The sequence below is a fragment of the Choloepus didactylus genome, chromosome 1, assembly GCF_015220235.1.
Source record: "Choloepus didactylus isolate mChoDid1 chromosome 1, mChoDid1.pri, whole genome shotgun sequence".
Taxonomy (NCBI): Eukaryota; Metazoa; Chordata; class Mammalia; order Pilosa; family Megalonychidae; genus Choloepus; species Choloepus didactylus.
The window spans coordinates 44,582,410-44,610,401 of NC_051307.1; the positions used below are offsets into that span (position 1 = coordinate 44,582,410).

The window sequence follows — 27,992 nt, forward strand, 5'->3', positions numbered from 1 at the left end:
CAGATAGTCCCCTTCAGACCTAGTCCAAGGCGACCCTCCGGCTGTCCAAGGTCAGTTGTCACCCAAAGCCTCTGTCTGTTTTTTTGGAGATTGGTACCTGTAGTGAGCAGTTCACACTCGCTACTTAAAACCCCAGTTGGAGCTCAACTGAGCTATATTCGCTTGGTGGGAGAGAGCTTCTCTCTGGCACTACGAGGCTCTGCAGCTCGGGCTATGGGGGAGGAGGTCTTGAGACTTGTATCCACAGGTTTTACTTACAGATTTTATGCTGTGATCTTGGGCATTCCTCCCAATTCAGGTTGGTGTATGATGAGTGGACGGTCTCGTTTGTCCCCTGCAGTTATTCTGGATTATTTACTAGTTTTTTTCTGGTTTTTTTCAGTTGTTCCAGGGGGACTACTTAGCTTCCACTCCTCTCTATGCTGCCATCTTGCCCCTATCTCCTCCATGGATTTTTTAAAATTTTTATTCTGTTTCAATATATGCAATTTAACATTTCCTCTTTCAATCACATTAGGATATATATTTCAGTGCTGTTAATTACGTTCAAAATGTTGTGCTACCAGAACCACCAACCAGTACCAAAACATTTCCATCATTGCAAATAGAAACCCTGTATATTCTAAGCCTCAACTTCCCATTCCTATCCCCAGACTGTCCCCAGGTAACCTATATTTTAGATTCTGACACTACGAGTTAGCTTGGGTGAATTATTTCAATTCAGTAAGATCATACAATAGTTGTCCTTTTGTGTCTCACTTATTTCACCCAACATGATGTCTTAAAGTTTCATCCATGTTGTCACATGTATCAAGAGTTCATTCTTTTTTACAGTTGAATAATATCCCACTATATGTATATACCACATTTTATTTATAAATTCATTGGTTGACGGACAGTTGGATTCCTTCCATCTTTTGGCAGTTGTGCATAATGCTGCTGTGAACATCAGTGTGAAAATATCTGTTCAAGTCACTGCTTTCAATTCTTTGGGGTATATACCTAGCAGTAGAATTGCCAGGTAATATGGTAGTTCTATACTTAGCTTTCTGAGGAATTGCCAAACAGTCTTCCACAGTGGCTGCATGGTTCTACATCATCACCAGCAATGAATAGTGTTCTTATTTCACCACATTCTCTCCAACACTTGTTATTTTCCACTGTTTTCAATAGCAGCCATTCTAGTGGATGTGATATTGTATCTCATTTGGTTTTGATTTGCATTCCCCTGACAGCTAATGATGTTGAGCATCTTTTCATACACTTTCTGGCCATTTATATATCTTCTTTGGAGAGATGTCTATGCAAGTCTTTTGCCCATTTTTAAATTGGAATGCTTGTCTTTTTGTTGTTAAGTTAAAGGATTTCTTTATACATTCTGGATATTAAACCTGTATCAGATATGCAGTTTCCAAACATTTTCTCCCATTGTGTAGGTTGTCATTTTACTTTCGTGATAAAGTCCTTTGAGGTACAAAAGTTTTTAATTTTGATGAGGTCCCATTTATCTATGTATTTCTCTTGTTGCTTGTGTTTTCTCATATTTTCATTCTTGAAGATGTCTAATTCACACCTTTGACTTAGTTTTCAAAACTCTCTCATGTCTTCCTCCCCTCACTTTCGAATGAAGATATCATTTCACACTTCACAGAGATCATAAAAGCTAGCAGTCATGAACTTCCTCTTCTTCATACAAGTTCACTTACAACCAACCTACACCTGCATCCAGTTTCTTCTTTATTCTGTGGAGAAAGCATGTATTTTTCTATCAATCTGAATCTCTAAACTATGCTCTGCACTCGATAGTTTCTCCTTCACCATTTCCTTCCATTTCTACATCAATCTTTCTCTCATTATGGAATCAATCTTTTGAATAAGCCTCATCTGAACACAAACATGTTCTTATATTTCATAATAAAATAAACCTTCTTTGATCCTGAATCCCATTTTAACTATCACCTTATTTATTTATTTATTCTATTTCTTAGACAAGCTCATCAAAATAGCTGTTTACAAAAGCTGTCTCCTCTACTTATCCCACTTTCATTCTTAAACCCAGTACAATATAGCTCCTACCCTCACCATTCCTTCCAATTCTCTCCTCTCCACTGTATACTTATTTGTCCTAATTATATTCAACATATTAGCGTCTTTCAACAAGGTTTTTCATGATGCTACATTTTCCTGATTTTTCTTCTTTTTTCCTCATAATTACTTCCCAGTCTCCATCATTGGCTCACCTTTGCTTAGACCTCCACATACTGGTGTTCCCCTAGGCCCTGCCAAACAGCCACTTTTTACCTTAGGTCATGGTTCTCAGTTCTGGGGTTAAGAACTCCTGTGCAGTTGATGTCATCAGTAACATGGTTGTGGTAATATTCATATGCTGAGGTCTTTCAACTTTATTTCTCTAGTCTTGATATCTACTCTCAGTTCTAATGGTATATTTGCTATTTCACTTGAGTATTTCAAAAAAACTTGACGAGCATATGTCTAAAATTAAACTCCTCATTTTCACTCCTAACTTGATTTACTAATCAGATTTTTTGTAAGTAATTAAGTGCTATACCAGTTATTGGTTGCTTAAGCCAAAAACCTTGAAATCATTCTTTGATTCTTCTTTTTGTCTCACACTCTACATCCAAACTATCACTAAGACTTGCCAACTAATTCTACTTTCAAAATATATCTTTTTATCTATCTCCATTTCCACTGCCACCATCATCATTACTCTTGACAACATCAAGAACTTCCTGACTGGTCTCCCTGTTTTCACTCTCATCCCACACAATCTTCCAAAAAACAATAAAATTATCTTCTTAAAACATAAATTGGTACAGCAAAGTGGCAGAGTACAAGACCAAAATGCAAAAATTCTGTAGTGTTTCTATACACTAGCAATGAGCAACATGAGGAGGAAATCAAGAAAAAATTCCACTTACCTTAGCAACCAAAAGAATCAATTATTTAGGAAGAAATTTAACCAAGGCCACAAAAGACCTAAACACAGAAAACTATAAGAAATTGCTAAAAGAAGTCAAACATGCCCTAAATACATGGAAGGACATACCATGTTCATGGATTGGAAGACTAAATATAGTTAAGATGTCAATTCTGCCGAAAGTAACTTATAAATCCAATGTAACACCAATTAAAATCCAAACAATTTACTTTGCAGAAATAGAAAAAAAACATAACCAAATTTATTTGGAAGGGCAGTGCTCTAGTTTGCTAATGCTTTCAGAATGCAACACACCAGAAATGGATTGGCTTTTATAAAAGGGGGTGTATTTGCTTACACAGCTACAGTCTTAAAGCCATAAAGTGTACAAGGTAACGCATCAACAATCAGGTATCTTCACTGGAGGATGGCCAATGGTGTCTGGAAAACTTCTGTTAGCTGGGAAGGCACGTGGCTGGCGTCTGCTCCAGAGTTCTGGTTTCAAAATGGCTTTCTCCCAGGATGTTCCTCTCTAGGATTCAGCTCTTCAAAAATGTCACTCTTAGTTGCTCTTGGGGAATTTTCCCTGTCTTGGATTCTCTGGAGCAAAAGTCTGCTTTCAATGGCTGTCTTCAAACTGTCTCTCATCTGCAGCTACTATGTCAGCTCCTGGGCATTCTACGAAGTGTCCCTCTTGGCTGTAGCTGCTCTTCAAAATGTCACTCTCAGCTGCACTGAGTTCCTTCTGTTTGCCAGCTCATTCAGATGGCAACAGAGATTTAATTTAGACCCTCCCTGACTGGTGGTAACACCTCCATGGAAATTATCCAATCAGAGTCATCACCCACAGTTGTGTGGGGCACATCTCCACAGAAACACTCAAAGAATTACAGTCTAATCAACACTGATACGTCTGCCCACACAAGATTACATCAAAGATAATGGCATTTTGGGGGGACAATACATACAAACTGGCACAGGCAGGGTGCCCTGAATAACCAAAAATATATTGAGAAAGAGGAATGAAGTTGGAGTCTCATACTACCTGACTTAAAACATATTACAAAACTACAGTGGTCAAAAAAGCATGGTACTGGTATAAAGATAGAGATACTGACCAATGGCATTAAATTGAGTGTTCAGAAGTAGACTATCTCATCTACGGACATCTGAACTTTGATAAGGTGATTAAGCCAATGCAACTGGGACAGAGAAGCCTCTCAAGAAATGGTGTTTGGAGAACTGGATATCCACATCCAAAAGAATGAAAGAGGACTCCTATCTCATACCTTATAAAAAATTAACTGAAAATGGATCAAAGACGTAAACATTGGAGCTAAGAACACAAAGCTTTTAGAAGAAAATGAAGGGGAGTATCTTAAAGATTTTGTGATAGGAGGCAGTTTTCTAGACCTTATACCCAAAGCAGAAGCAATGAAAGGAGAAATAGATAAACAGGATCTCCTCAAAGTTGAATACTTTTCTGCATCAAACGACTTTGTCAGGGAAGTAAAAAGGCAGCCTATGCAATGGGAGACAATATTTGGAAATCACATATCAGATAACGGTTTAATATCCAGAATATATAAAGAGATTCTACAACTCAACACCAAAAAGATAAATAACCCAATTTAAAAATGGGGAGGCGGGGCAAGATGGCGGACTGGTGAGCTGTATGTTTTAGTTACTCCTCCAGGAAAGTAGGTAGATAGCCAGGAACTGAGTGGACTGGACACCACAGAGCAATCTGACTTTGGGCATACTTCATACAACACTTATGAAAACGTGGAATGCTGAGATCAGCGAAATCTGAAAGTTTTTGTGGCCAGGGGACCCGCACCCCTCCCTGCCACGCTCAGTCCTGTGGGAGGAGGGGCTGTCAGCTCCGGGAAGGAGAAGGGAGAACTGCAGTGGCAGCCCTTATCGGAAACTCATTCTACTCATCCAAACTCCAACCACAGACAGACTGAGACCAGACACCAGAGAATCTGAGAGCAGCCAGCCCAGCAGAGAGGAGACAGGCACAGAAAAAAACAGCACGAAAAACCCCAAAATAAAAGCGGAGGATTTTTGGAGTTCTGGTGAACATAGAAAGGGGAAGGGCAGAGCTCAGGCCCTGAGGCTCATATGCAAATCCCGAAGAAAAGCTGATCTCTCTGCCCTGTGGACCTTTCCTTAATGGCCCTAATTGCTTAGTCTCTTAGCATTTCAACAACCCATTAGATCTGTGAGGAGGGCTCTTTTTTTTTTTCAATACTTTTTTCTTTTTCTAAAACAATTACTCTAAGAAGCCCAATACAGAAAGCTTCAAAGACTTGCAATTTGGGCAGGTCAAGTCAAGAGCAGAACTAAGAGAGCTCTGAGACAAAAGGCAATAATCCAGTGGCTGAGAAAATTCACTAAACACCACAACTTCCCAAGAAAAGGGGGGTGTCCGCTCACAGCCATCATCCTGGTGGACAGGAAACACTCCTGCCCATCGCCAGCCCCATAGCCCAGAGCTGCCCCAGACAACCCAGTGTGACGGAAGTGCTTCAAATAACAGGCACACACCACAAAACTGGGCGTGGACATTAGCCTTGCCTGCAACCTCAGTTGATTGTCCCAGAGTTGGGAAGGTGGAGCAGTGGGAATTAACAAAGCCCCATTCAGCCATCATTTCAGCAGACTGGGAGCCTCCCTACACAGCCCAGAAGCCCAGAACCACCCTGGGGGGACGGCACTCACCTGTGACATAGCACAGTCATCCCTCAACAGAGGACCAGGTGGTGCACTGCCTGGAAGAGGGACCCACTCGCAAGTCTCAGGAGCCATACGCCAATACCAAGGACTTGTGAGTCAGTGGCAGAGACAAACTGTGGCAGGACTGAACTGAAGGATTAGATTATTGCAGCAGCTTTAAACCTCCAGGATCACCAGGGAGATTTTATTGTTAGAGCCACCCCCCCTCCCTGACTGCCCAGAAACACACCCCATATACAGGGCAGGCAACACCAACTGCCCTACTGGAGATACTAAAGGGAGCCCTACAGACAGAGAAACAAAGAAAGGACAGAGAGACTTGGGGAAAGGTTCAGTACTAAAGAGATTTGGTATGGGTACAATAAAGGATATTAATAGAGAGAGGGGAAAAATATATATGACAAACATAAACCAAAGGAAGATGGCTGATTCAAGAAATGCCTTCACGGTTATAACACTGAATGTAAATGGATTAAACTCCCCAATTAAAAGATGTAGATTCGCAGAATGGATCAAAAAAAATGAACCATCAATATGTTGCATACAAGAGACTCATCTTAGACATAGGGACACAAAGAAATTGAAAGTGAAAGGATGGAAAAAAATATTTCATGCAAGCTACAGCCAAAAGAATGCAGGTGCAGCAATATTAATCTCAGATAAAATAGACTTTAAATGCAGGGATGTTTTGAGAGACAAAGAAGGCCACTACATACTAATGAAAGGGGCAATTCAACAAGAAGAAATAACAATCATAAATGTCTATGCACCCAATCAAGGTGCCACAAAATACATGAGAGAAACACTGGCAAAACTAAAGGAAGCAATTGATGTTTCCACAATAGTTGTGGGACACTGCAAAACATCACTCTCTCCTATAGATAGATCAACCAGACAGAAGACCAATAAGGAAACTGAAAACCTAAACAATCTGATAAATGAATTAGATTTAACAGACATATATAGAACATTACATCCCAAATCACCAGGATACACATACTTTTCTAGTGCTCACGGAACTTTCTCCAGAATAGATCATATGCTGGGACATAAAACTAGCCTCAATAAATTTAAAAAGATTGAAATTATTCAAAGCACATTCTTTGACCACAATGGAATACAATTAGAAGTCAATAACCATCAGAGACTTAGAAAATTCACAAATGCCTGGAGGTTAAACAACACACTCCTAAACAATCAGTGGGTTAAAGAAGAAATAGCAAGAGAAATTGCTAAATATATAGAGAAGAATGAAAATGAGAACACAACATACCAAAACCTATGGGATGCAGCAAAAGCAGTACTGAGGGGGAAATTTATAGCACTGAACGCATATATTAAGAAGGAAGAAAGAGCCAAAATCAAAGAACTAATGGATCAACTAAAGAAGCTAGAAAATAAACAGCAAACCAATCCTAAACCAAGTAGAAGAAAAGAAATAACAAGGCTTAAAGCAGAAATAAATGACATAGAGAAACAAAAAAACAATAGAGAGGATAAATATCACCAAAAGTTGGTTCTTTGAGAAGATCAACAAGATTGACAAGCCCCTAGCTAGACTGACAAAATCAAAAAGAGAGAAGACCCATATAAACAAAATAATGAATGAAAAAGGTGACATAACTGCAGATCCTGAAGAAATTAAAAAAATTATAAGAGGATACTATGAACAACTGCATGGCAACAAACTGGATAATGTAGAGGAAATGGACAATTTCCTGGAAACATATGAACAACCTAGACTGACCAGAGGAGAAATAGAAGACCTCAATCAACCCATCACAAGCAAAGAGATCCAATCAGTCATCAAATATCTTCCCACAAATAAATGCCCGGGGCCAGATGGCTTCACAGGGGAATTCTACCAAACTTTCCAGAAAGAACTGACACCAATCTTACTCAAACTCTTTAAAACATTGAAGAAAATGGAACACTACCTAACTCATTTTATGAAGCTAACATCAATCTAATACCAAAACCAGGCAAAGATGCTACAAAAAAGGAAAACTACCAGCCAATCTTCCTAATGAATATAGATGCAAAAATCCTCAACAAAATACTTGCAAATCGAACCCAAAGACACATTAAAAAAATCATACACCATGACCAAGTGGGGTTCATTCCAGGCATGCAAGGATGGTTCAACATAAGAAAATTAATCAATGTATTACAACACATTAAAAATTCGAAAGGGAAAAGTCAAATGATCATTTCAATAGTGTTGAAAAAGCATTTGACAAAATCCAACATCCCTTTTTGATAAAAACACTTCAAATGGTAGGAATTGAAGGAAACTTCCTGAATATGCTAAAGACCATATATGAAAAACCCACAGCCAGCATAGTACTCAATGGTGAGAGACTAAAAGCCTTCCCTCTAAGATCAGGAACAAGACAAGGATGCCCACTGTCACCACTGTTATTCAATATTGTGCTGGAAGTGCTAGCCAGGGCAATCCTGCAAGACAAAGAAATAAAAGGCATCGAAATTGGAAAAGAAGAAGTAAAACTGTCATTGTTTGCAGATGATATGATCTTATATTGGGAAAACCCTGAGAAATCGACGATACAGCTGCTAGAGCTAATAAACAAATTTAGCAAAGTAGCAAGATACAAGATTAATGCACAGAATTCAGTAATGTTTCTATATGCTAGAAATGAACAAACTGAAGAGACACTCAAGAAAAAGATACCATTTTCAATAGCAACTAAAAAAATCAAGTACCTAGGAATCAACTTAACCAAAGATGTAAAAGACCTATACAAAGAAAACTACATAACTCTACTAAAAGAAATAGAAGGGGACCTTAAAAGATGGAAAAATATTCCATGTTCATGGATAGGAAGGCTAAATGTCATTAAGATGTCAATTCTACACAAACTCCTCTACAGATTCAATGCAATCCCAATCAAAATTCCAACAACCTACTTTGCAGACTTGGAAAAGCTAGTTATCAAATTTATTGGGAAAGTGAAGACACCTCAAATTGCTAAAGACACTCTAAAAAAAAAAAAAAAAACGAAGTGGGAGGACTTACACTCCCTGACTTTGAAGCTTATTATAAAGCCACAGTTGTCAAAACAGCATAGTACTGGCACAAAGATAGACATATAGATCAATGGAATCGAATTGAGAATTCGGAGATAGACCCTCAGATCTATGGCCGACTGATCTTTGATAAGGCCCCCAAAATCACTGAACTGAGTCATAACGGTCTTTTCAACAAATGGGGCCGGGAGAGTTGGATATCCATATCCAAAAGAATGAAAGAGGACCCCTACCTCACACCCTACACAAAAATTAACGCAAAATGGATCAAAGATCTCAATATAAAAGAAAGTACCATAAAACTCCTAGAAGATAATGTAGGAAAACATCTTCAAGACCTTGTATTAGGCGGCCACTTCCTAGACTTTACACCCAAAGCACAAGCAACAAAAGAAAAAATAGATAAATGGGAACTCCTCAAGCTTAGAAGTTTCTGCACCTCAAAGGAATTTCTCAAAAAGGTAAAGAGGCAGCCAACTCAATGGGAAAAAATTTTTGGAAACCATGTATCTGACAAAAGACTGATATCTTGCATATATAAAGAAATCCTACAGCTCAATAACAATAGTACAGACAGCCCAATTATAAAATGGGCAAATGATATGAAAAGACAGTTCTCTGAAGAGGAAATACAAATGGCCAAGAAACACATGAAAAAATATTCAGCTTCACTAGCTATTAGAGAGATGCAAATTAAGACCACAATGAGATACCATCTAACACCGATTAGAATGGCTGCCATTAAACAAACAGGAAACTACAAATGCTGGAGGGGTTGTGGAGAAATTGGAACTCTTATTCATTGTTGGTGGGACTGTATAATGGTTCAGCCACTGTGGAAGTCAGTCTGGCAGTTCCTTAGAAAACTAGATATAGAGTTACCATTCGATCCAGCGATTGTACTTCTCGGTATATACCCGGAAGATCGGAAAGCAGTGACATGAACAGATATCTGCACGCCAATGTTCATAGCAGCATTATTCACAATTGCCAAGAGATGGAAACAACCCAAATGTCCTTCAACAGATGAGTGGATAAATAAAATGTGGTATATATACACATGCTGGAATACTACACAGCAGTAAGAAGGAATGATCTCGTGAAACATATGACAACATGAATGAACCTTCAAGACATAATGCTGAGCGAAATAAGCCAGGCACAAAAAGAGAAATATTATATGCTACCACTAATGTGAACTTTGAAAAATGTAAAACAAATGGTTTATAATGTAGAATGTAGGGGAACTAGCAACAGAGAGCAGTTAAGGAAGGGGGAACAATAATCCAAGAAGAACAGATAAGCTATTTAACGTTCTGGGGATGCCCAGGAATGACTATGGTTTGTTAATTTCTGATGGATATAGTAGGAACAAGTTCACAGAAATGTTTATATTAGGTAACTTTCTTGGGGTAAAGTAGGAACATGTTGGAAGTTAAGCAGTTATCTTAGGTTAGTTGTCTTTTTCTTACTCCCTTGTTATGGTCTCTTTGAAATGTTCTTTTATTGTATGGTTGTTTTTTAATTTTTTTTTCATACAGTTGATTTAAAAAAGAAAAACAACAAGGAAAAAAATATGTAGAGCCCCCTTGAGGAGCCTGTGGAGAATGCAGGTGTATTGGCCTACCCCACCTCGATGGTTGCTAACATGACCACAGACATAGGGGACTGGTGGTTTGATGGGTTGAGCCCTCTACCATAGGTTTTACCCTTGGGAAGATGGTTGCTGCAAAGGAGAGGCTAGGCATCCCTATATTTGTGCCTAAGAGCCTCCTCCCGAATGCCTCTTTGTTGCTCAGATGTGGCCGTCTCTCTCTCTCTAGCTAAGCCAACTTGAAAGGTGAAATCACTGCCCTCCCCCCCTACGTGGGATCAGACACCCAGGGGAGTGAATCTCTCTGGCAACATGGAATATGACTCCCGGGGAGGATTGTAGACCTGGCATCATAGGATGGAGAACATCTTCTTGACCAAAAGGGGGATGTGAAAGGAAATGAAATAAGCCTCAGTGGCAGAGAGATTCCAAAAGGAGCCGAGAGGTCACTCTGGTGGGCACTCTTACGCACAATTTAGACAACCCTTTTTAGGTTCTAAAGAATTGGGGTAGCTGGTGGTGGATACCTGAAACTATCAAACTACAACGCAGAACCCATGAATCTCGAAGACAGTTGTATAAAAATGTAGCTTATGAGGGGTGACAATGGGATTGGGAAAGCCATAAGGACCACACTCCACTTTGTCTAGTTGATGGATAGATGAGTAGAAAAATAGGGGAAGGAAACAAACAAACAAACAGACAAGGGTACCCAGTGTTCTTTTTTACTTCAATTGCTCTTTTTCACTTTAATTATTATTCCTGTTATTTTTGTGTGTGTGCTTATGAAGGTGTCAGGGATTGATTTAGGTGATGAATGTACAACTATGTAATGGTACTGTGAACAACTGAATGTACGATTTGTTTTGTATGACTGCATGGTATGTGAATGTATCTCAATAAAATGAAGATAAAGAAAAAATGAATGTGAAAAAAAAAAATGGGCCAAAGACATGGACAGACACTTTTCCAGAGAGGAAATACAAATGGCTCAAAAACATATGGAAAGATGCTCAACTTCACTGGCTATTAGGTCAATGCAAATTAAAACCACAACAAGATATCATCTCACACCTACTAGAATGGCCATTATCACAGAAAACAGAAAACTACAAGTGCTGGATAGGATGAGGAGAAAGAGGCAGGCTTATTCATTGTTAGTGGGAATGCAGAATGGCAGAACCACTCTGGAAGGCAGTTTGCTGGTTTCTAAGGAAGTGAAGTATAGAATTACCATATGATCCAGCAATGCTTGATGTATATACCAGGTACATATTCAGAGGAACTGAAGGCAGGGACATGAACAGACACTTACACATCAATGTGTACAGTGGCATTATTCATGGTTGCCAAGAGATGGAAACAGCCCAAATGTTCATCAATGGATGAATGGATAACAAACTGTGATATATATATATATGATGGAATATTACACAGCAATAAGTCAGGATAAAATCATGAAGCATGATACAACATGGATGAACCCTGAGGACAAATACTGAATGGTCTCACTAATAGGAACTAACATTAATGGGAAAACTTTCAGAGTTAAAGGTGAGAACACAGGTTATCAGGAATAGAAAGAGGGTAGAGATTGGGCATTTGATGCTGAAGGAGTATGGAATGTTCAAAAGGATTGATTGTATGTATCCAGAAATGGACAACCCAATACTTTGTGAAAGTAGCACAATATTCTAAGTACACTGAACAAAGATGAGTGTCAGTATGGTTGAAAGAGGAAGGATGGGGGATGTATGGCATCAGAAGGAAAGACAGAAGATAAAGATTCATACTGTATAACTTAGTGAAACCTAGAGTGGTCAGTGATGGTGAGGGAGAACAAATGAATGTCAACATTGCAAGGTGTTGAAAATGGGATGATATAGGGGAAAAATATAGTCAATGCAAACTAGAGTCTATAGTTAACAGTAACATTGTAATATGCTTCCATTAATTGTAACAGAGGCAACATAGCAAAGCTAAATGTCTGTAAGAGGGGGATGGAAGGGAGGTGCATGGAATTCTTGTGGTTATTTTTATTATCTGACCTTTTTATTGTATTTTATTTTATTTTTCTTTTTTAAGACTTCATTTATTTTTTCTCCTTTTCCACTTTCTTCATGAAGAAATGGAAATGTCCTCATATAGATTGTGGTGGTGATTATACCGGGAACCACTGATTGTTTAATTAGGATGTTGTGTCGATAAAACTGTTTAAAAAATAAACAGAGGGATCCAAGGGCTGGAGAAAATGTGGAGAGTGGGATGTACCTATTCACCATTGGTGGGGAAGAACAATGGTACAGCCAATCTGGAGGGCAGTGTGGTGGTTCCACAGGAAGCTAAATATGGGGTTACCATATGGTCCTGCAACTTCATTATCAGGTATAAACTTGGAAGAACTGAGAACAGAGGCATGAATGGACACTTGCACACTGGTGTTTATAGTGTCAATATCTAGTGGTTTGCAATGAATGGAGGTGGCCTAAGGGTACATCGACTGATGAATGGAATGGTGACCTGTGGTGTATGCACACAATGGAATACTGAGTGGCTGCAAGAAGGAATGAAATTGTGAGGCATGCAACTAGGTGAATGAAACTTGAGGACCGTATTTTGAGTGAAGCAAGCAAGAAACAAAAAGACAAACATTGTACTGCCTCCCTAATGTGGAGTAACTATACTGTGCAAACTCTGAGAATTGAATCTGAGAGCATAGATTATCGGGGGAAGGCTTATAGTAAGGGTTCCTAGATTGTAAGCTCTTACTGCAGTCACATTTATTCCTGAGTTGTAGCAGTTATTTCTAAATTCTGAAATGCTGAGCTCTTTGTGTATAATCTAATTGGTCCCTGCAACTTCAGACATCTGTGTGACACATGAGACTCAGAGCCAGAGTTTGTCAGCTATGAATGTCAGCATTACTTAAGCAAATGTTAAAGAAGCTGAAAAAGATTTCAGACTTCAAGTAGAGATATGAATGAAATGGATTTGGTTAGGACTAACATAAATCAGACTAAAGGGTAAAGGATGATATCGATTGTGTTTTCAAACTTCAACTTCTGTATGAGACCAAAGGAAGAGATATTTATTTGGTGGAAAAACCATATTTTCTGTAGCATGGTATATAATTTAACTTACATGGTCAGTTTATTCAACCACCATAATAACATGGAACCTTGAACAGGGAGTGAGATCTAGCTGCTTTGTACAAATTATTGTGAAGCCCTGGTACATCCCAGAGTAATTTAGGCAGAGAATAAAAAAGTATTTGCAAAGCCCCCTTGAGGAACTGGGGAAAAATTAGAAATATTAAACTTCCCCACCTGGGGAATTCCTGATATTCTTGTAAGCATTGGGGACTACCAATTTAGAAGGCTGAACCCTTGATCTTGGGGCTTGCCCTCATGAAGTTTGTTACTGCAAAGGAGAGGTTAAGCCTACTTACAATTGCGCCTAAGAGTTAACCCCAGATAACCTCTTTATTGGTAGTTGGACTCACTGCCCTCCCCACTACGTGGGTTATGACTCCCAGGAGTGTAAATATCCCTGGCAATGTGGGACAGGATTCCTGGGTATGAGCCTGGACCCAGCATTGTGGGATTGCAAAAGCCTTCTTGACCAAAAGGGGGAAGAGAAATGAATAAAGTTTCAGTAACTGACAGATTCCAAATGGAGTCAAGAGGTCATTCTGGAGGTTATTCTTATGCATTATATGGATATCTCTTTTTAGTTTTTAGCGTATTGGAATAGGTAGAAGGAAATACCTGAAACTGTTGAACTGCAATCCAGTAGCCTTGATTCTTGAAGACCAGCGTATAATTTTATAGCTTATAAAGTGTGATCGTGTGATTGTGAAAACCTTGTGGCTCATACTCCCTTTATCCAGTGTATGGACAGATGAGCAGAAAAATAGGGACAAACAGTAAATGAGTAATAGGGGGTGATGGGGAGTATAGGATGTTTTGGGCATTCTTTTTAACTTTTATTTTCATTCCTATTTTTATTTTTTATTTTTTGGAGTACAGAATGTGTTCAATGGCTGATTGTGGTGATGAATGCACCACTATATGATGATACTGTAAACTGATGGTACGCTTTGGATGATTCTATGGTATGCAAACATATCTCAATAAAATTGCATTTAAAAACATATAAATTGGACCTTCATATGACATTTCTTAGAACCCATTTGAACTTGGACTGCAGTGTCTACCCCTTTACCAAGACCTACAACATTCTTTATGATCAAGCTACTGCCTACTTTTCCATACTAATGTCTCTGACTCTAAGGTCCCTTGAGCAATAAGTTCCAACTACAGCATTATCCTTTCATTTTCTTGAATTGGTCAAGCATTTTTCTGTATCAGGGCCGTTGAATATTTTTTATCCCTCTTTAGAGAGCTCTTTTTAGCACTCTTTATAAGGCATTTCTGCACATCCTTAAAACTTTAGCTTACAATCAACCTTGTATACGCCATCTTAACAATGTGTTTTCTCCATGTCTCTGTGTCATTCATCACAATATGCTGCTATTATTATTATTTTTTTACTTATTTGCCATTTTTCATTTCATATCCAGTACTACATGTATCATCTCCAGCAATTAGCACAGTATCAAATATCTGAAACAATTCTTGGCACAGAAAGGGCACTTAATTACTATATAAGTTAATGAATGTGTGAATGAAAGCAATGATTCCTAAAAGTCACTAATGCTATAAGGACAGCTCTTGAAAGGCTGACTTTTAAAAAAAAAAAAAAACAACCTTTGAATCCCACATACATATATATTTACATAACTATAATATACACATATGTATAACTTATATACATATAAGCATATATATACACACATGTATATGTGTACATATTTGCATGTGTGTGTGCGTGAGCGTGTATGTGTGAGGGAAACAGAGGGAGAGACAGAATATTAATAAACAGATTGCAAGGTGTTTAATAGGAGCTATAAAAATAAATATTTCCATAAACATTCCAGCTATTTTCCCAAAGAAAATATGTACGTACATTTAAAATAGTTCAATAATGATATTAAAAGGAATAGCAAACTAATTGCATGTGACTGATACTAGAAAAAAAATTATACTTGATTATATGATTAATGAATGTTACCTCAATTCATTAATCATATATCAGTTTCATGAGATATTTATAATTATATGTGAAAAACAAATTTTGATGTTTTAAGAACAGCTATTACTGATATTAGTACTAGTAAGGATAAACTATTAGGGAATATTTTTTAAAACTACTTTAAATATAAGGCACTGCAGAACTTTTTACCTTGGATTCAAAACTAATATAAACATGGTTTCAGGGCATGTAAGCTGTGTAAAGTAATGCCATTTAAAAATATTAAAATAGTGACAGCAATTGATAGCATTATTTAAAAGCTAATTAGTATCTTTTGACCTTGTTGCTCTGCCACTCCCCATGATGTTGTATTCAAGCCCATGGGGCTGGGATGTGCCTGCTCCTGCTGTTCAAGAGCATGACATGGGAGTTACACACACGTCACTGGCACTCACATCCTTGGATATAACTTACCCCCTTGGCCATAACTTACCCCCTTGGCCTCACCAGGTTTTTCAAGGGAACCTGAGGAATGTACTCTTTATTCTGGCTATCCATGTCCCAAGCTGACATTTAGAGGAGTTTTAATGGAGGAAACACCATTAAATGTAGTCATAACTACAGTTATGTGGCAGGAAGTGGAATCTTTGTCCTTCTAACATACCACATTAATAAACACTTAGCTGAAAATCCATTTCAAAAACCTAGTTCTCAGAATACGAATGATTGTTAGTTTTTTTTGCTTATTTCTTGCAAAATAAAAAAAAATATTAATTTTCAGACTAAAATATATCATTGGATGGCTAATTTATAGTTACAGATTCTAATTAACCTGGGCAACAAAGTTTTAAATTGGAAAGAAATCTTAAAAAATGTACTGACTATTACTTTACAGAAGCCTAAGGTAATGGAGAAGTTGCACAGCTTGTTGAAAGTGCCCTGATTGTCAGTACAGAGTCCAGAACTGAAAATTGGTTTGTTGATACCCAGGGTGTGATTGTTCCATTAAAATCACAGTTGCTCCTCCCGTAAGTTATAAGCAAAATGTTATAAAATCTTCAAGAATGGGAGATACTCCCAAGTCTGAAAAGGATGAGGAAGAAAATGAATATGATGAGGTTCATACAAAGTAAAGTAGCATAAATACTGTTAGAAGTAAATGTTTTTGAAAAACACTCAAATCAGGCCTATAAAGTATATCTTTAAAAGTGTGAAGTTTGAATGGTAACAATACAATTCTTAATTCTGTGAATTCAGTTAGAATAAAAGAAGGAATGGTTTCCTAGAGAGCTTATAAAAACCATGAAAGTAATTCTGCCACAAAACACACACACACAATGAAATGGAAAAACAAAAACAAAAACAAAACAAAACCTCCATTTTGATCTTGTACAATGCCCTATATAAATGATAAAGACAATATAATTGTTTTTAATGGTAAGTATCAGACTTTAAAATTAAGATGGTATACTTTCAGGATCAGAAGTGTTCTGTCACAGTAAAAGCAACATAATATTCTGAAACAAATTTAAATGTAATAAAGAGGTAAATTCAAGATGGAAGGATAGGGAAGAGATGCAAAATTATTTTGAGAGTCTGACCTATAACTACTATCTTTAGAAATATCTTGTTCTGGTTTGCTAAAGCTGCCATTATGCAAACTACCAGAAATGGATTGGCTTTTATAAAGGGGATTTATTATGTTACAAATTTACAGTTCTAAGGCTATAAAAGTGTGCAACTAAGGCATCAACAAGAGGATACCTTCACTGAAAAAAGGCCAATGGCATCCAGAACAACTCTTGTCAGTTGGGAAGCCATGTGGCTAGTGTCTTCTGGTCCTTTGCACTTGGGTTGCATTTCCAAAATGGCTTTTCTCCAAATTGTCTCTGGGTTTCTGTCTCTCTTAACTTCTCTCAGCTCTCTGTTTGGTTGTCATGAAGTGTTTTTCTATAAGCATCTGGGGGGCCTCTCTTAGCATCTCTGGGGCAAACTCTGGGCTTCTCTTAGCTTAGCATCTCCAAATGTCCTTCTGTCTGCACCTCCAAGCATCCCCCAGTGTCACTGTGCATCTAGGTCTGTGTTCACTCTTAGCTTCTCTCTTAAATACTCCAGTGAACTAATCAAGACCTACCCTGAATGGGTGGGGTCTACATCTCAATGGAAATAATTCAGTCAAAGGTCTCACCCACATTTGGGTAAGTCACAACTCCATGGAAACATTCAATCAAAAGGTTCCACTGTAACCAAAAGACTAAGTCTGCCCCGACAAGATTTCATTAAAGAACATGGCATTTATGGAAGTTATAATAGATTCAAACCAGCACATATCTGCAGATAGTTTCTTATTCAGCTTTCTACTTATTTCGCTTATTTTACCTTTCTCTGTTGAAGAGCGAAGAGACTGGACATAGAAACAGTGAGTTTACCTTGAATAAATGAATGATCAAACAAATGAGACCAGTTGACTCAGATTATTTATGATATTTCAGCACATTCATAAAAATCTGATGTCATGGAGAAGATATGTTTTATGATTATAATATGAGTTTTCCATTTTCTGGACCATGTGCTATATCAGAGTAGTAAATGCTGCTAGCTTTGTTGGTTTAACACGGCTAGTTCGGTATTTTTTTAAATGAGAAACCTGAATCATTTATATTTTGAGACATACCTAGAGAGTTACACACAACATTAAAATTTCAAATAGTAAGAAGGCATATTCATTTAGGAAGTGCCCTTCTATAAGGCTAAAATCCCAAGAGGAAGAAGAAAATGACAACCAAAGAAGCAAAACTTCTGTTGCAAGAATAATTCTTATTTTGGTTCTAAGAGTTTCTTAACAAGTGACTCAGGTTATTCTGAATTGGAATTTCTATCTATAAATGATGAAACTAAAGAAAATAAAGTCAAACTAGGGGGAAGGAAAACAATTTCCTTTGAAATAAAGCTGGCAACAAGCTTTCAATAAAAAAAACTGTAATCTCTATGAAAAAGATAAATATTTATAAAGATTTTTTTAAAGTTATTTAAAAAAGAGACTAATTACTTGAAAATGAAGAAAATCTGTGGAGTTAGCAATCCAGTGTAACTTGGTCTTTACGATTGCCCAGAGTAACATAGTTACAAAGAATTTTCAGACAAAACAGAAAAAATGACAACTTTTTATGCATTTTTTTGTAATTCACATTACAAAAACAATTAAATCATATTATTCATCTTCAAATTTATTATTAAATATTCTTCATTTTGTTTAGTTAGCTGATTTTAATTTTAATTTATTTTTTACTTTACATTTGAAAATATTTGTGCACATTAACATTTAAAATGAATTAAGTATCTAGTTTCCTTCTCTTTTTTTATAATTCTAAGCAGTCTTTAATAAAAAATAGTATTGATGCCACTATTTTGCAGCAATTCCTGAGGAATCTCATCATGAAGCATATGACCACTCTCTTGATCTCAGCTGACTGAATTTGGAAGAATACCATTTACATGATAACCAGATATTCTGGTTTGCTAAAGCTGCCGTTATGCAAAATATCAAAAATAGATTGGCTTTTCAATGGGGATTTGTTAGGTTACAAATTTACACTTCTAAGGCCACAGAAGTGCCCAGACCAAGGCATCAACAAGAGGATATCTTCACTGAAGGAAGGCCAATGGCGTCTGGAACAACTCTATTAGCTGGGAAGGCATGTGGTTGGCATCTGCTGGTCCTTTGCTCCCTGGTTGTGTTTCAAAATAGCTTTCTTCAAAAGGTCTCTGGGCTTCTGCCTTCTCTCCTCTTTCTCAGCTCCTGTGCATCCTTAATTCTTTCCCCCAGGGTGTTTCTCTCTAAGCATCTGGGGGTCCTCTCTTAGCTTCTCCAGGACAAACTCTCTTAGCTTCGCATTTCCAAACATCCTTCTGTCTCCAAGCATTTCCAAGCATCTGTGTTGGCTCTTGAGCTCTCTTAAGTACTCCAGTGAAGTAATCAAGACCCACCCTAAACAGGCAGGGTCACACCTCCAGGGAAATAATCTAATCAAAATGTCTTGCCCCGAGTTGGGTGGGTCACATCTCCATGGAAACACTCAATCAAAAGTTTCCATCCTAATCAAAAGACTTATTAGTCTGCCCCCACAAGACTGCATGAAAGGACATGGAGTTTCTGGGGGACATAATATATCCAAACTGGCATACCAGAAAACCACCAGAAAGCTGGAAAAAGTAAATCCCCATCCTCTTTTTCTTCCTTTAATTTGCTCACCAGTTTATCTACATGTAATTTTTTTCATTTTATGTTTATTTTAATCATCAATTAAACATAGAAAAATAAAAAAAGATTATAAAAATAGCAAAACAATCACATTTTGTTCTTCTAATCTGTGTTTTTAGTTATAACTTTCCCTAAAAGATATTCACTAACCAAATTTTTGTTGCCAATCCACTTACTGATCACATTTTTTTTTCTAATTTTCTCAAACTGGGAATCAGAAAAACAAGACTATTGTGACCAGCTGCTACCATTTTCAAATTGTACAATATTAGGCAGGCATGTCCCCTTAAATCTCTGAATTTCAATTTCAGCAAAATGAGACTAGGGATATTTACCTAGCATACATTAATTAGTATTCTTCTAAGTTTCAGCCTTAGGTGCCATTTGGAATAAGACATGCTATTAAAAAAAATATAAGGATTAAGCCGTGTGATGTATATGAAAGTGTTTTATAAATTATAAATTATAAATTATGTTTATTAATATTTAATATTATAGCTCTCTTAGGATCAATGATATGAAAATATAAAAATAATTTAGCCATCCTTGCTTCCCCATTCTATGATTAATTCTTTCAAATGGTCCTACCATGGAAGAATTGGAAATATGAAACTATTTATAAAATCGATTAAAATAATCCAGCTAATAAAAAATATTCACAGCACATATTTCTCCACTTTAACCAGAGCAAAAGAGCTTTTTAATGCAATTTTGTTAAGATATATTCACATACCATATAATCCACAAAATTAGGAGTATATAAGACAACAGCAAACAAACCAAAATAAAACTATCATATTATTGATCTGAGGAAATCCATATTGGTTTTAATGATTTTTGAAAAATACAACACATATCTGAATGTCTGACAAAACAGTAATATCTGTAAAAATGTTTCAGTGAAAAACTACAAAGTTGTGCTATCATTGTTTTCTTATTTTTTAATTCACCTTTGCCCCTCTAGAGGGCAAAAACATAAAACTGCAGAAAGTTAAGTTTTAAAATCCCTAAAACACCTGGAAATAACCAGCCTTCTTTTTAATTTTCAAAACATTCTTAAGTTGCTCTTTTTTTTTTCCTTGCAATTTTAGTGAGTTATTTTCATATACCTATACAATCACCCAATGTGTTCAATGAATTTTTCACAGTATCATCAGACAGTTGTGCATTTATCCCAATTTTTGAACATTTTCATTACTCCAAAAAAAAATTAAATTAAAAATAAGAATAGAAATAAAAGTAAAAAAGACCACCCAAACAACCCCTCCCCCATCATCCCTAGTATTCATTTACTTGTTTATCCTCATTTTTCTACTCTTCTGTCCACACAATGGATAAAGAGTGTAAGCCACAAGGTTTTCTACAATAAGATGATGAAACCATATAAGCTACACAGTTATACACTTGTGTTCAAGAAACAAGGCTAATGGGTTTCTCTTTTCAAATATTAATTTATCATATGCCACCTGAAAAAAATGACTTTGCTTAAAACAACTGGTTATTGCAGCTAATAAACTAATACTAAAAATTACAAGGTAATGTCTTCCCTCCCCATGGAAACACATTTAATGATAACTTTTAAGAAAAAGGTAGAAGCCTTTTGATGTGCTAGATACTGCATTACTTAGTTGTACAAAATATAATAGTGAAGAATATACATACCACCCCTAAATTTATCAAGGGAGTCATTTATTTAATAGTATTTAAAATGTACTTGTGCTAAGGGCCATGAAAGGTAAGCACAGGGGCTATAAAAATGTGTAATAGGAACAATTAGTTAGTTCGAAGATTTAGGAAAGGCTCTTCCCTAAGGAAGTAAGACTCAAAGATGCTAGGTTTTGGTCAGGCATGGGAGAGGGTATCTGAGTAGGATGATTCCAGGCAGGGGAATGGCAAAGGGGCATGAAGGTCAGATGAACTGAACATTCAATGAACTGGAAAAAGGGTTCCTTGACGAAGGCAGAACCATCAAGGGAGAGACTCACGGGAGACCATTCAGGCAAGGCTTACAGGTCAGCTTGGGGGACACGGTCATAACTGAAGGCTTTTAAGGAGAGCAGTGATATTACCAGAAAAATGGACAAAGAAATTAAGTCTTTATAGCTCATGGATAAATGCTAAATTTCATAAAACAGCATTTATAATCAGAAATTATAGAGTTATTTGTAGGTTACTGATGTCAAAGTTGAGATCCAGCATCATCTAAACTCTGGGTTTGGATAAGATTCTGAGACAAAAGGAATTAAAACAATGCTATATTGGTGTTCAACTTTAGAAGACATGGTTTGTTTCAAGGAGAAAAGAACAAAACTTCAAAAGACCTCTCAGTCCTATACCCAAATTTTGTCTTATAACCAAAAAAGTACATCTTGTACCACATATATGGTCAATTTACAGACAGATGCCTAAACTGATGCTTATCTAGAGAAACACTAGAAATAATTAGTTTTTTTAATGTGTTACTATTGCAAGTTTCATGGGAAGAGTTTCCAAAGCAGAAGAGATGCTTAGCTTGCCCTAGGCTGAATATGTACTGTTAAAATGATATTAATATAAATATTTCAAAAAGTATATACCTTATGTGAAGTTCCTAGAGATCTGTCTCTATCCTAGCTGCCTGTGATTTATTTTTACCCTCACAGAAAATACTGACCAACAATCAGCAAATAGTTCTGTGGATTTTTCTAGATTTATTAGAGTCCTGGTGGTGCTTTGTTGATGATATTAGTTCACAATGTATGGTGTAATAGCCATAATTTCAGGTATTATTTAAAATGCTACTTGGCCAGAAGCTTACTGCTTGTATGAATCTAGTATTTTCTAAGCCAGTGATTCCAACTGGGGATAGACATCAGATACACCAATGGGGTTTTCAAAAAAATGCAGATGTCTATACAGACTTGGTGATTCCCTTTCTATATATTATTAGCATAAAATTGTATGCTAGGGTTAAAATATATTTTATCTAAGCCCTTTTTCCTCTATAAAATGTTGCCTATCTATTTTTATAAATCACTGACTTTATGAAAAAATACTTAATCATTATGCTAAGAAACAAATTGTCCAAAATTATTTTTGAATGGCTCTATTAACTTTGCTTTGCACCGCACTGAAACAACCACATTTCCTTGTCAGTCACATTATTCTCATTAAGAACTTTCATCAGGTTTTTCTTATTTGGAGGTTATCAATATTAAATTAACCATAACCATCAAGTCTCTGTAATCTACAGATAATTTTGTTTTATTGTGATGATTGCCTAGAGGCTCTGCTATAAACTATAGGCCAGAGTTGATATCTTCAACAAAGGACAGTCTCAGTAAAATGACTTTATTAGATATTTTGAAGTACTGACACTTCAAAACATAGACTCTTGGATATAGGCTTCTGAGCTGACACTGCTTACACAGTTTTCAGACTACACCAGTAGACTGATCCAGGTATTCTAGGATTTTCATAAGCAGTGGGCTTTATGAAAATGCAGTGCTAACCCTAAAACTATTGCTACAACAACTAATTATATAGGATTACATGAACTCATAAGGGAAATTTCCTTTTGGTCTTTGGGAAATTCTTTTATTTTTCAGATATATAAGGAAGCCCCTTTTTCTTCTTGAGGTATCTGAAGACCATCACAATTTTAAAAATCTGCATTTGTGAGTAAAATAAAACATTTAAAAATTTCTCACTGGTTTCTTATAATTCAGATCCTCTCATCAATTTCCCTTACTTTACAGGGCAATATAGTTATTTGCATAGGTGTATAGGCTCCTCCTTCTTACCAGGGTATGAGTGAACAAATAGATTGTACAACCAAGGCCTTGCTGGGAGTGCCATATTTGAGAATGATGTTCACTGAGTCAGGTAGGAGTTTTTAGGGAACAAATCAGTCTGACTTTACTTATGGACCCAATACCAGGAATGTCCATTCAGGTAACTTGGCCTGGTGTCTGGCTTTCATGTAAAGCCACACATGTGGTCAGGAAGGTCACTTCTTGGCAGACAAAGAACTTCAACAAATTTTGGTGATCCTCAGAAGAGAGGACTTTACCCAAGTGTATAGATAGTGCAGGTGAAATCTGGTATATGGTGTCTTGGACTTGGCTTCCTTGCCTCAGAATAGCAAACAACAGAAGCTTTTAAAAATATAACCTGATATCTGTGTGATGCCTAAGACTCAGAGCTAGAGTTCTGCAGCTATGAAAGTCAGCATTACCCATATAGCAACTGTTAAAGAAGCTGAAAAAGAGGTCAGACTTTAATTAGAGATATGAATGAAGCTAATCCAGTTAGGACTAAGGCAAATCAGACCAATGGGTAAAGGATGATATTGATAGTGATTTACAACTCCAACTTCTGTGAGAGACCAAAGGAAGAGATGTTTATATGGTGCAAAATTTATATTTTCTGTAGGACACAATCTAATTTAACTTGTATGGTCAGTTTATTGAAACACCATAATTATAGTGGAACCTTGAACAGGAAGGTGAGATCTTGTGGTTTATACAGGTTAGTGTGATGTGCTGATACACCCCAGAGTAATTTGGGCAAAGAATAAAAAAAGTATTTGCACAGCCCCCTTGAGGGACTGAAGGAAAATGTGGAAATATTAAACTTCCCCATCTGGGGAATGCCTCATATTCTTGCAAGCATTGGGGACTACCAATTTAATAGGCAAGCCCTCAATCTTGGGGCTTGCTGTTGCAAAATGTATTTCTGAAAAGGAGAAGCTAAACCTACTTATAATTATGCCCAAGACTCACCTCCAGAAAACCTCTTCTGTTGCTCTCTCTAAGTCAACTCTGCAGATAAAATCACTGTCCTCCTCCTTACGTAGGACATGACTCCCACTGGTGAAAGTCTCCCTGGCAATGTGGGATATGACTCCCTGGGATGAGCCTGGCCCTGGAATTGGGGGATTAAGAAAACCTTCTTGGACCAACAGGGGAAGAGAAATGAAACAAAATAAAGTTTCAGTGGCTGAGAGATTTCAAATAGAGTTGAGAGGTCATTCTAGAGGTTATTCTTATGCATTATATAGACATACATTTGAAATTTTTAGTGTATTGGACTAGCCAGAAGGAAACACCTGAAGCTGTTGAACTATAATCCAGTAGCTTTGATTCTTGAAGATGACTGTATATAGCTCTTAAGGTGTGATATGTGTAATTGTGAAAACCTTGCAACTGACACTCCCTTTATCCAGTGTATAGGCAGAGGGGTAAGAAAATAAAGACAAAAAAATAAATAAATAACATAGGCAGTGGGTAAGAGGCATGAGATGTTTTGGGTGTTCTTTTTTCTTTTTCTTTTTATTCTCATGTTTATTTGGGGGGGGAGTAATGAAAATGTTAAAAATTGATTGTGGTGATGAATGCACAACTATATAATGATACAGTAAACCACTGATTGCACATATTGGATGATTATCTGGTATGTGAATATATCTCAACAAAATTGCAGTTAAGAAACAGTATGACCTGAGATTCCTTATGAGAATCCTTATAGAAATATAGATTTCTTATAGAAATTAATTAATCTAAAGCTCTAAGGCTTTTATTGTAGTCAGTCTCCTGAATGTATTCCCCAGTCTTTTCTGTCTCTCTTTAGCCTAAAAGACAGTGCAATCTCTTAAGACATAAATGTTCAAATGTTTCTTGTGGACCAATAGAACAGAAAATATATATTAGTTGATCATTATATTTCATCATTCCAGACCCTATAGAAAATGATATTCAAACATGCATATTTTTTCTTTTTTTTTTAATAATTTTTGACTGTCAAAATATCCCTGGGTCTTAGTTTTAACTTTTATAAATTAAGCATATTGGTGTACAATTACCTTCAAGAAGATCTTTTTAACTATAACCAATAATATTAACTTAATATGTTATTATATGACAATTATATGTTCCTATATTGAAAGTGCAAATACTGCAACAATAAAAAAAAACTCAGAATAATCAAATTTATAATAATAGTAAATCCAAATTTTAAAAATTGTTCCATCCATTTGTTGAAAGCAATATTCAATAAAATACCAGCTGTCAGGCTTGTACTTGTTTATTATATAGTAGGATTAAAAAAACAGCAATATTCTTTTTGCAGTTTAAACAAAGACATAGCTGTAATTTTGTATTTTAAACTTGAAAAGTCACATCAAAATACTCTATATAATGTATGTCATATATTAGTTAACATTTTAAACGCTGATTAGAAATGTGTTCAGTTCATACTTACCCATGAAATTGAGATAGCCTTCTCCCCCGAGCGCATGAGTAATGAGTCGAATCATTTTATGAAGTTGTATTCCACGATCAATGACTGGAGTAAGAGGGGACAGTACACTCATATTTGTATACATTTCTGCATCCATCAACCAAAATGCCAGTGTCTTATCACCAACAAGTGCCTATAGAAATCAACATCATTGAGATAAATGCAAAAAAGACATACTAAGCAGTTGTGATTGCCTAGAATAACACATGGTGATAAAGGATGAGAAACAATGTAGAAGTATGTGAATTAGCATTAATTGCACGTATTTTCCAAAAGTGACTTTCTTTTCTGATGTTGAGCTGGCAAAATACATTAAGAGATCAACAAATTTGTTTTTGGATTTGACTTTTATTTTTAAATGGGTTTAGTGAAATAGTCATGATATGAGAATAACCATCATCTGGACATTTGTTACACCTGAGCTGATGATACAAATTTTCTGAAATTGGAATGTGCATTTATTATAATGTTAAAACTACTAAATAGATTTTAAAAATAATTTGCATGCCACGATATCATTTGTTTTGAAAGAATGGAAGAGTTTCTGAAAAATCATTTATATGTGTGTGCTTGCATGTGCTTGCATGTGTGTGTAATAGGTAATGTATTAATACCCTAATATATGTGTATTAATATATTATAATAGTTATCCCTTCTTCCCCAGGCAGAGAAAATAAGTTGAGAACTTTTTTTGTAAATGTGAATTTGCTTTTTCATTTTATTGCCCATTTTTCCTACAATTAGTTTGTTTTATCTGAAAAGAGAATCCTCAATAATTGGGGCAGGTATCTCAGAAATGTCCTGAGTGGCAGGAGAGAAGCCTCCTAACAATCTGAATTATTCATACTTAAAAATAGCTAACTATTGCAGTGCTCTTCATTGACAAAAGAGTAACACACAGTAAAACTTGTAATAGACAGAAACCCATAATCTCATTACTCTATTACAATTATTTTCATCTTTAGAAAATGTCTTTTACTTTCAAGCCCGTTATATCTCATACCTATTGTTGATCCAAATAACTTTTCTTTAAAACATTGTTACAAGAAGATCTACACATTCTGTGGGTCTTGCCCGTATTTTGAGGACCATGAAAGAGTTGACTCAGAAGATGGTTATTGTCACAAAAGTCCCCAGAGTTTGATATTAGATGGCAATTGTCATCCAGATGACTTGACTTCAAATTTTTGGATTTTTGAAAACAGACACTTTTTTTCTAACTTCTAAGTAAATGTTTTAAATCCAAACATGTAAAATGAATGTGCACCAATAAATGCACTTTTCATCTGATATGACAGGGTTTTATACAGCTTAGCTTGGATAGCTGCACTGCTAAAACATCTGAAAACAAAGTATGTAAGATGCAAATACATTTGTCAAATTGTTATTATATAGTACTATTTCTTAAACAATTTGCTCTTTCCACTCATTTTGAATTCTCTAATTATGTTCTTGCATGGACTTGTGTTTATTTCTGGAAACTCTTATTCCATACAAAATTATTTTGATAACTTTTTTTAGATTTCCAGATGATGGTTATTCTCATATCAAGTTGCCTGTTCCTTTAAAACATCTTAATGAGATACTGGGTAAAGTTTAGTTAATTTTACAAATTTTATTACTAAATTTTATAAATCAAGTTAAGGAAGATTAGTAATATATCTAAAAATTTAAAATAACTTCCCAAAGGACTTTTAATATGATGTACATATTTCTATATTATTCATTGTATAAATATACATCTCTATGTACATCTACCTTTGCTTTTAGAAGGAACTAGGCAGCTTGCATTATTTTATACATCCTCGACAATTTGTACTAAAAGAATTAGTGAATTTATATTGATTCAGTAAATTTTTGGAAGACAATTATGAAAGAAATCTTTTGATTTTACATTTTACCTTAAGTTTTTGCATTCCACTCATTTATTTATTCTCTCACTCAGTGCAGAAACAAAAAAATGTTGGGAGTGTACAATGTGCTATAACTAGCAGGAGTTTGCAATAAAAAGATATAATTTAGGCATACATTTT

At 36.1% G+C, this 27,992-nt stretch overlaps 1 protein-coding gene across 1 annotated transcript in view; it reads right to left on the reverse strand.

Annotated features, from left to right (window-relative positions):
• GBE1 (1,4-alpha-glucan branching enzyme 1) overlaps nucleotides 1-27,992 on the reverse strand; it is a 357,328-nt gene that overhangs the window by 74,672 nt on the left and 254,664 nt on the right. The window contains exon 12 of the mRNA XM_037833759.1: nucleotides 25,921-26,092. Coding sequence (XP_037689687.1) covers nucleotides 25,921-26,092 — 172 coding nt within the window. The remainder of the gene's footprint in view (nucleotides 1-25,920; nucleotides 26,093-27,992) is intronic.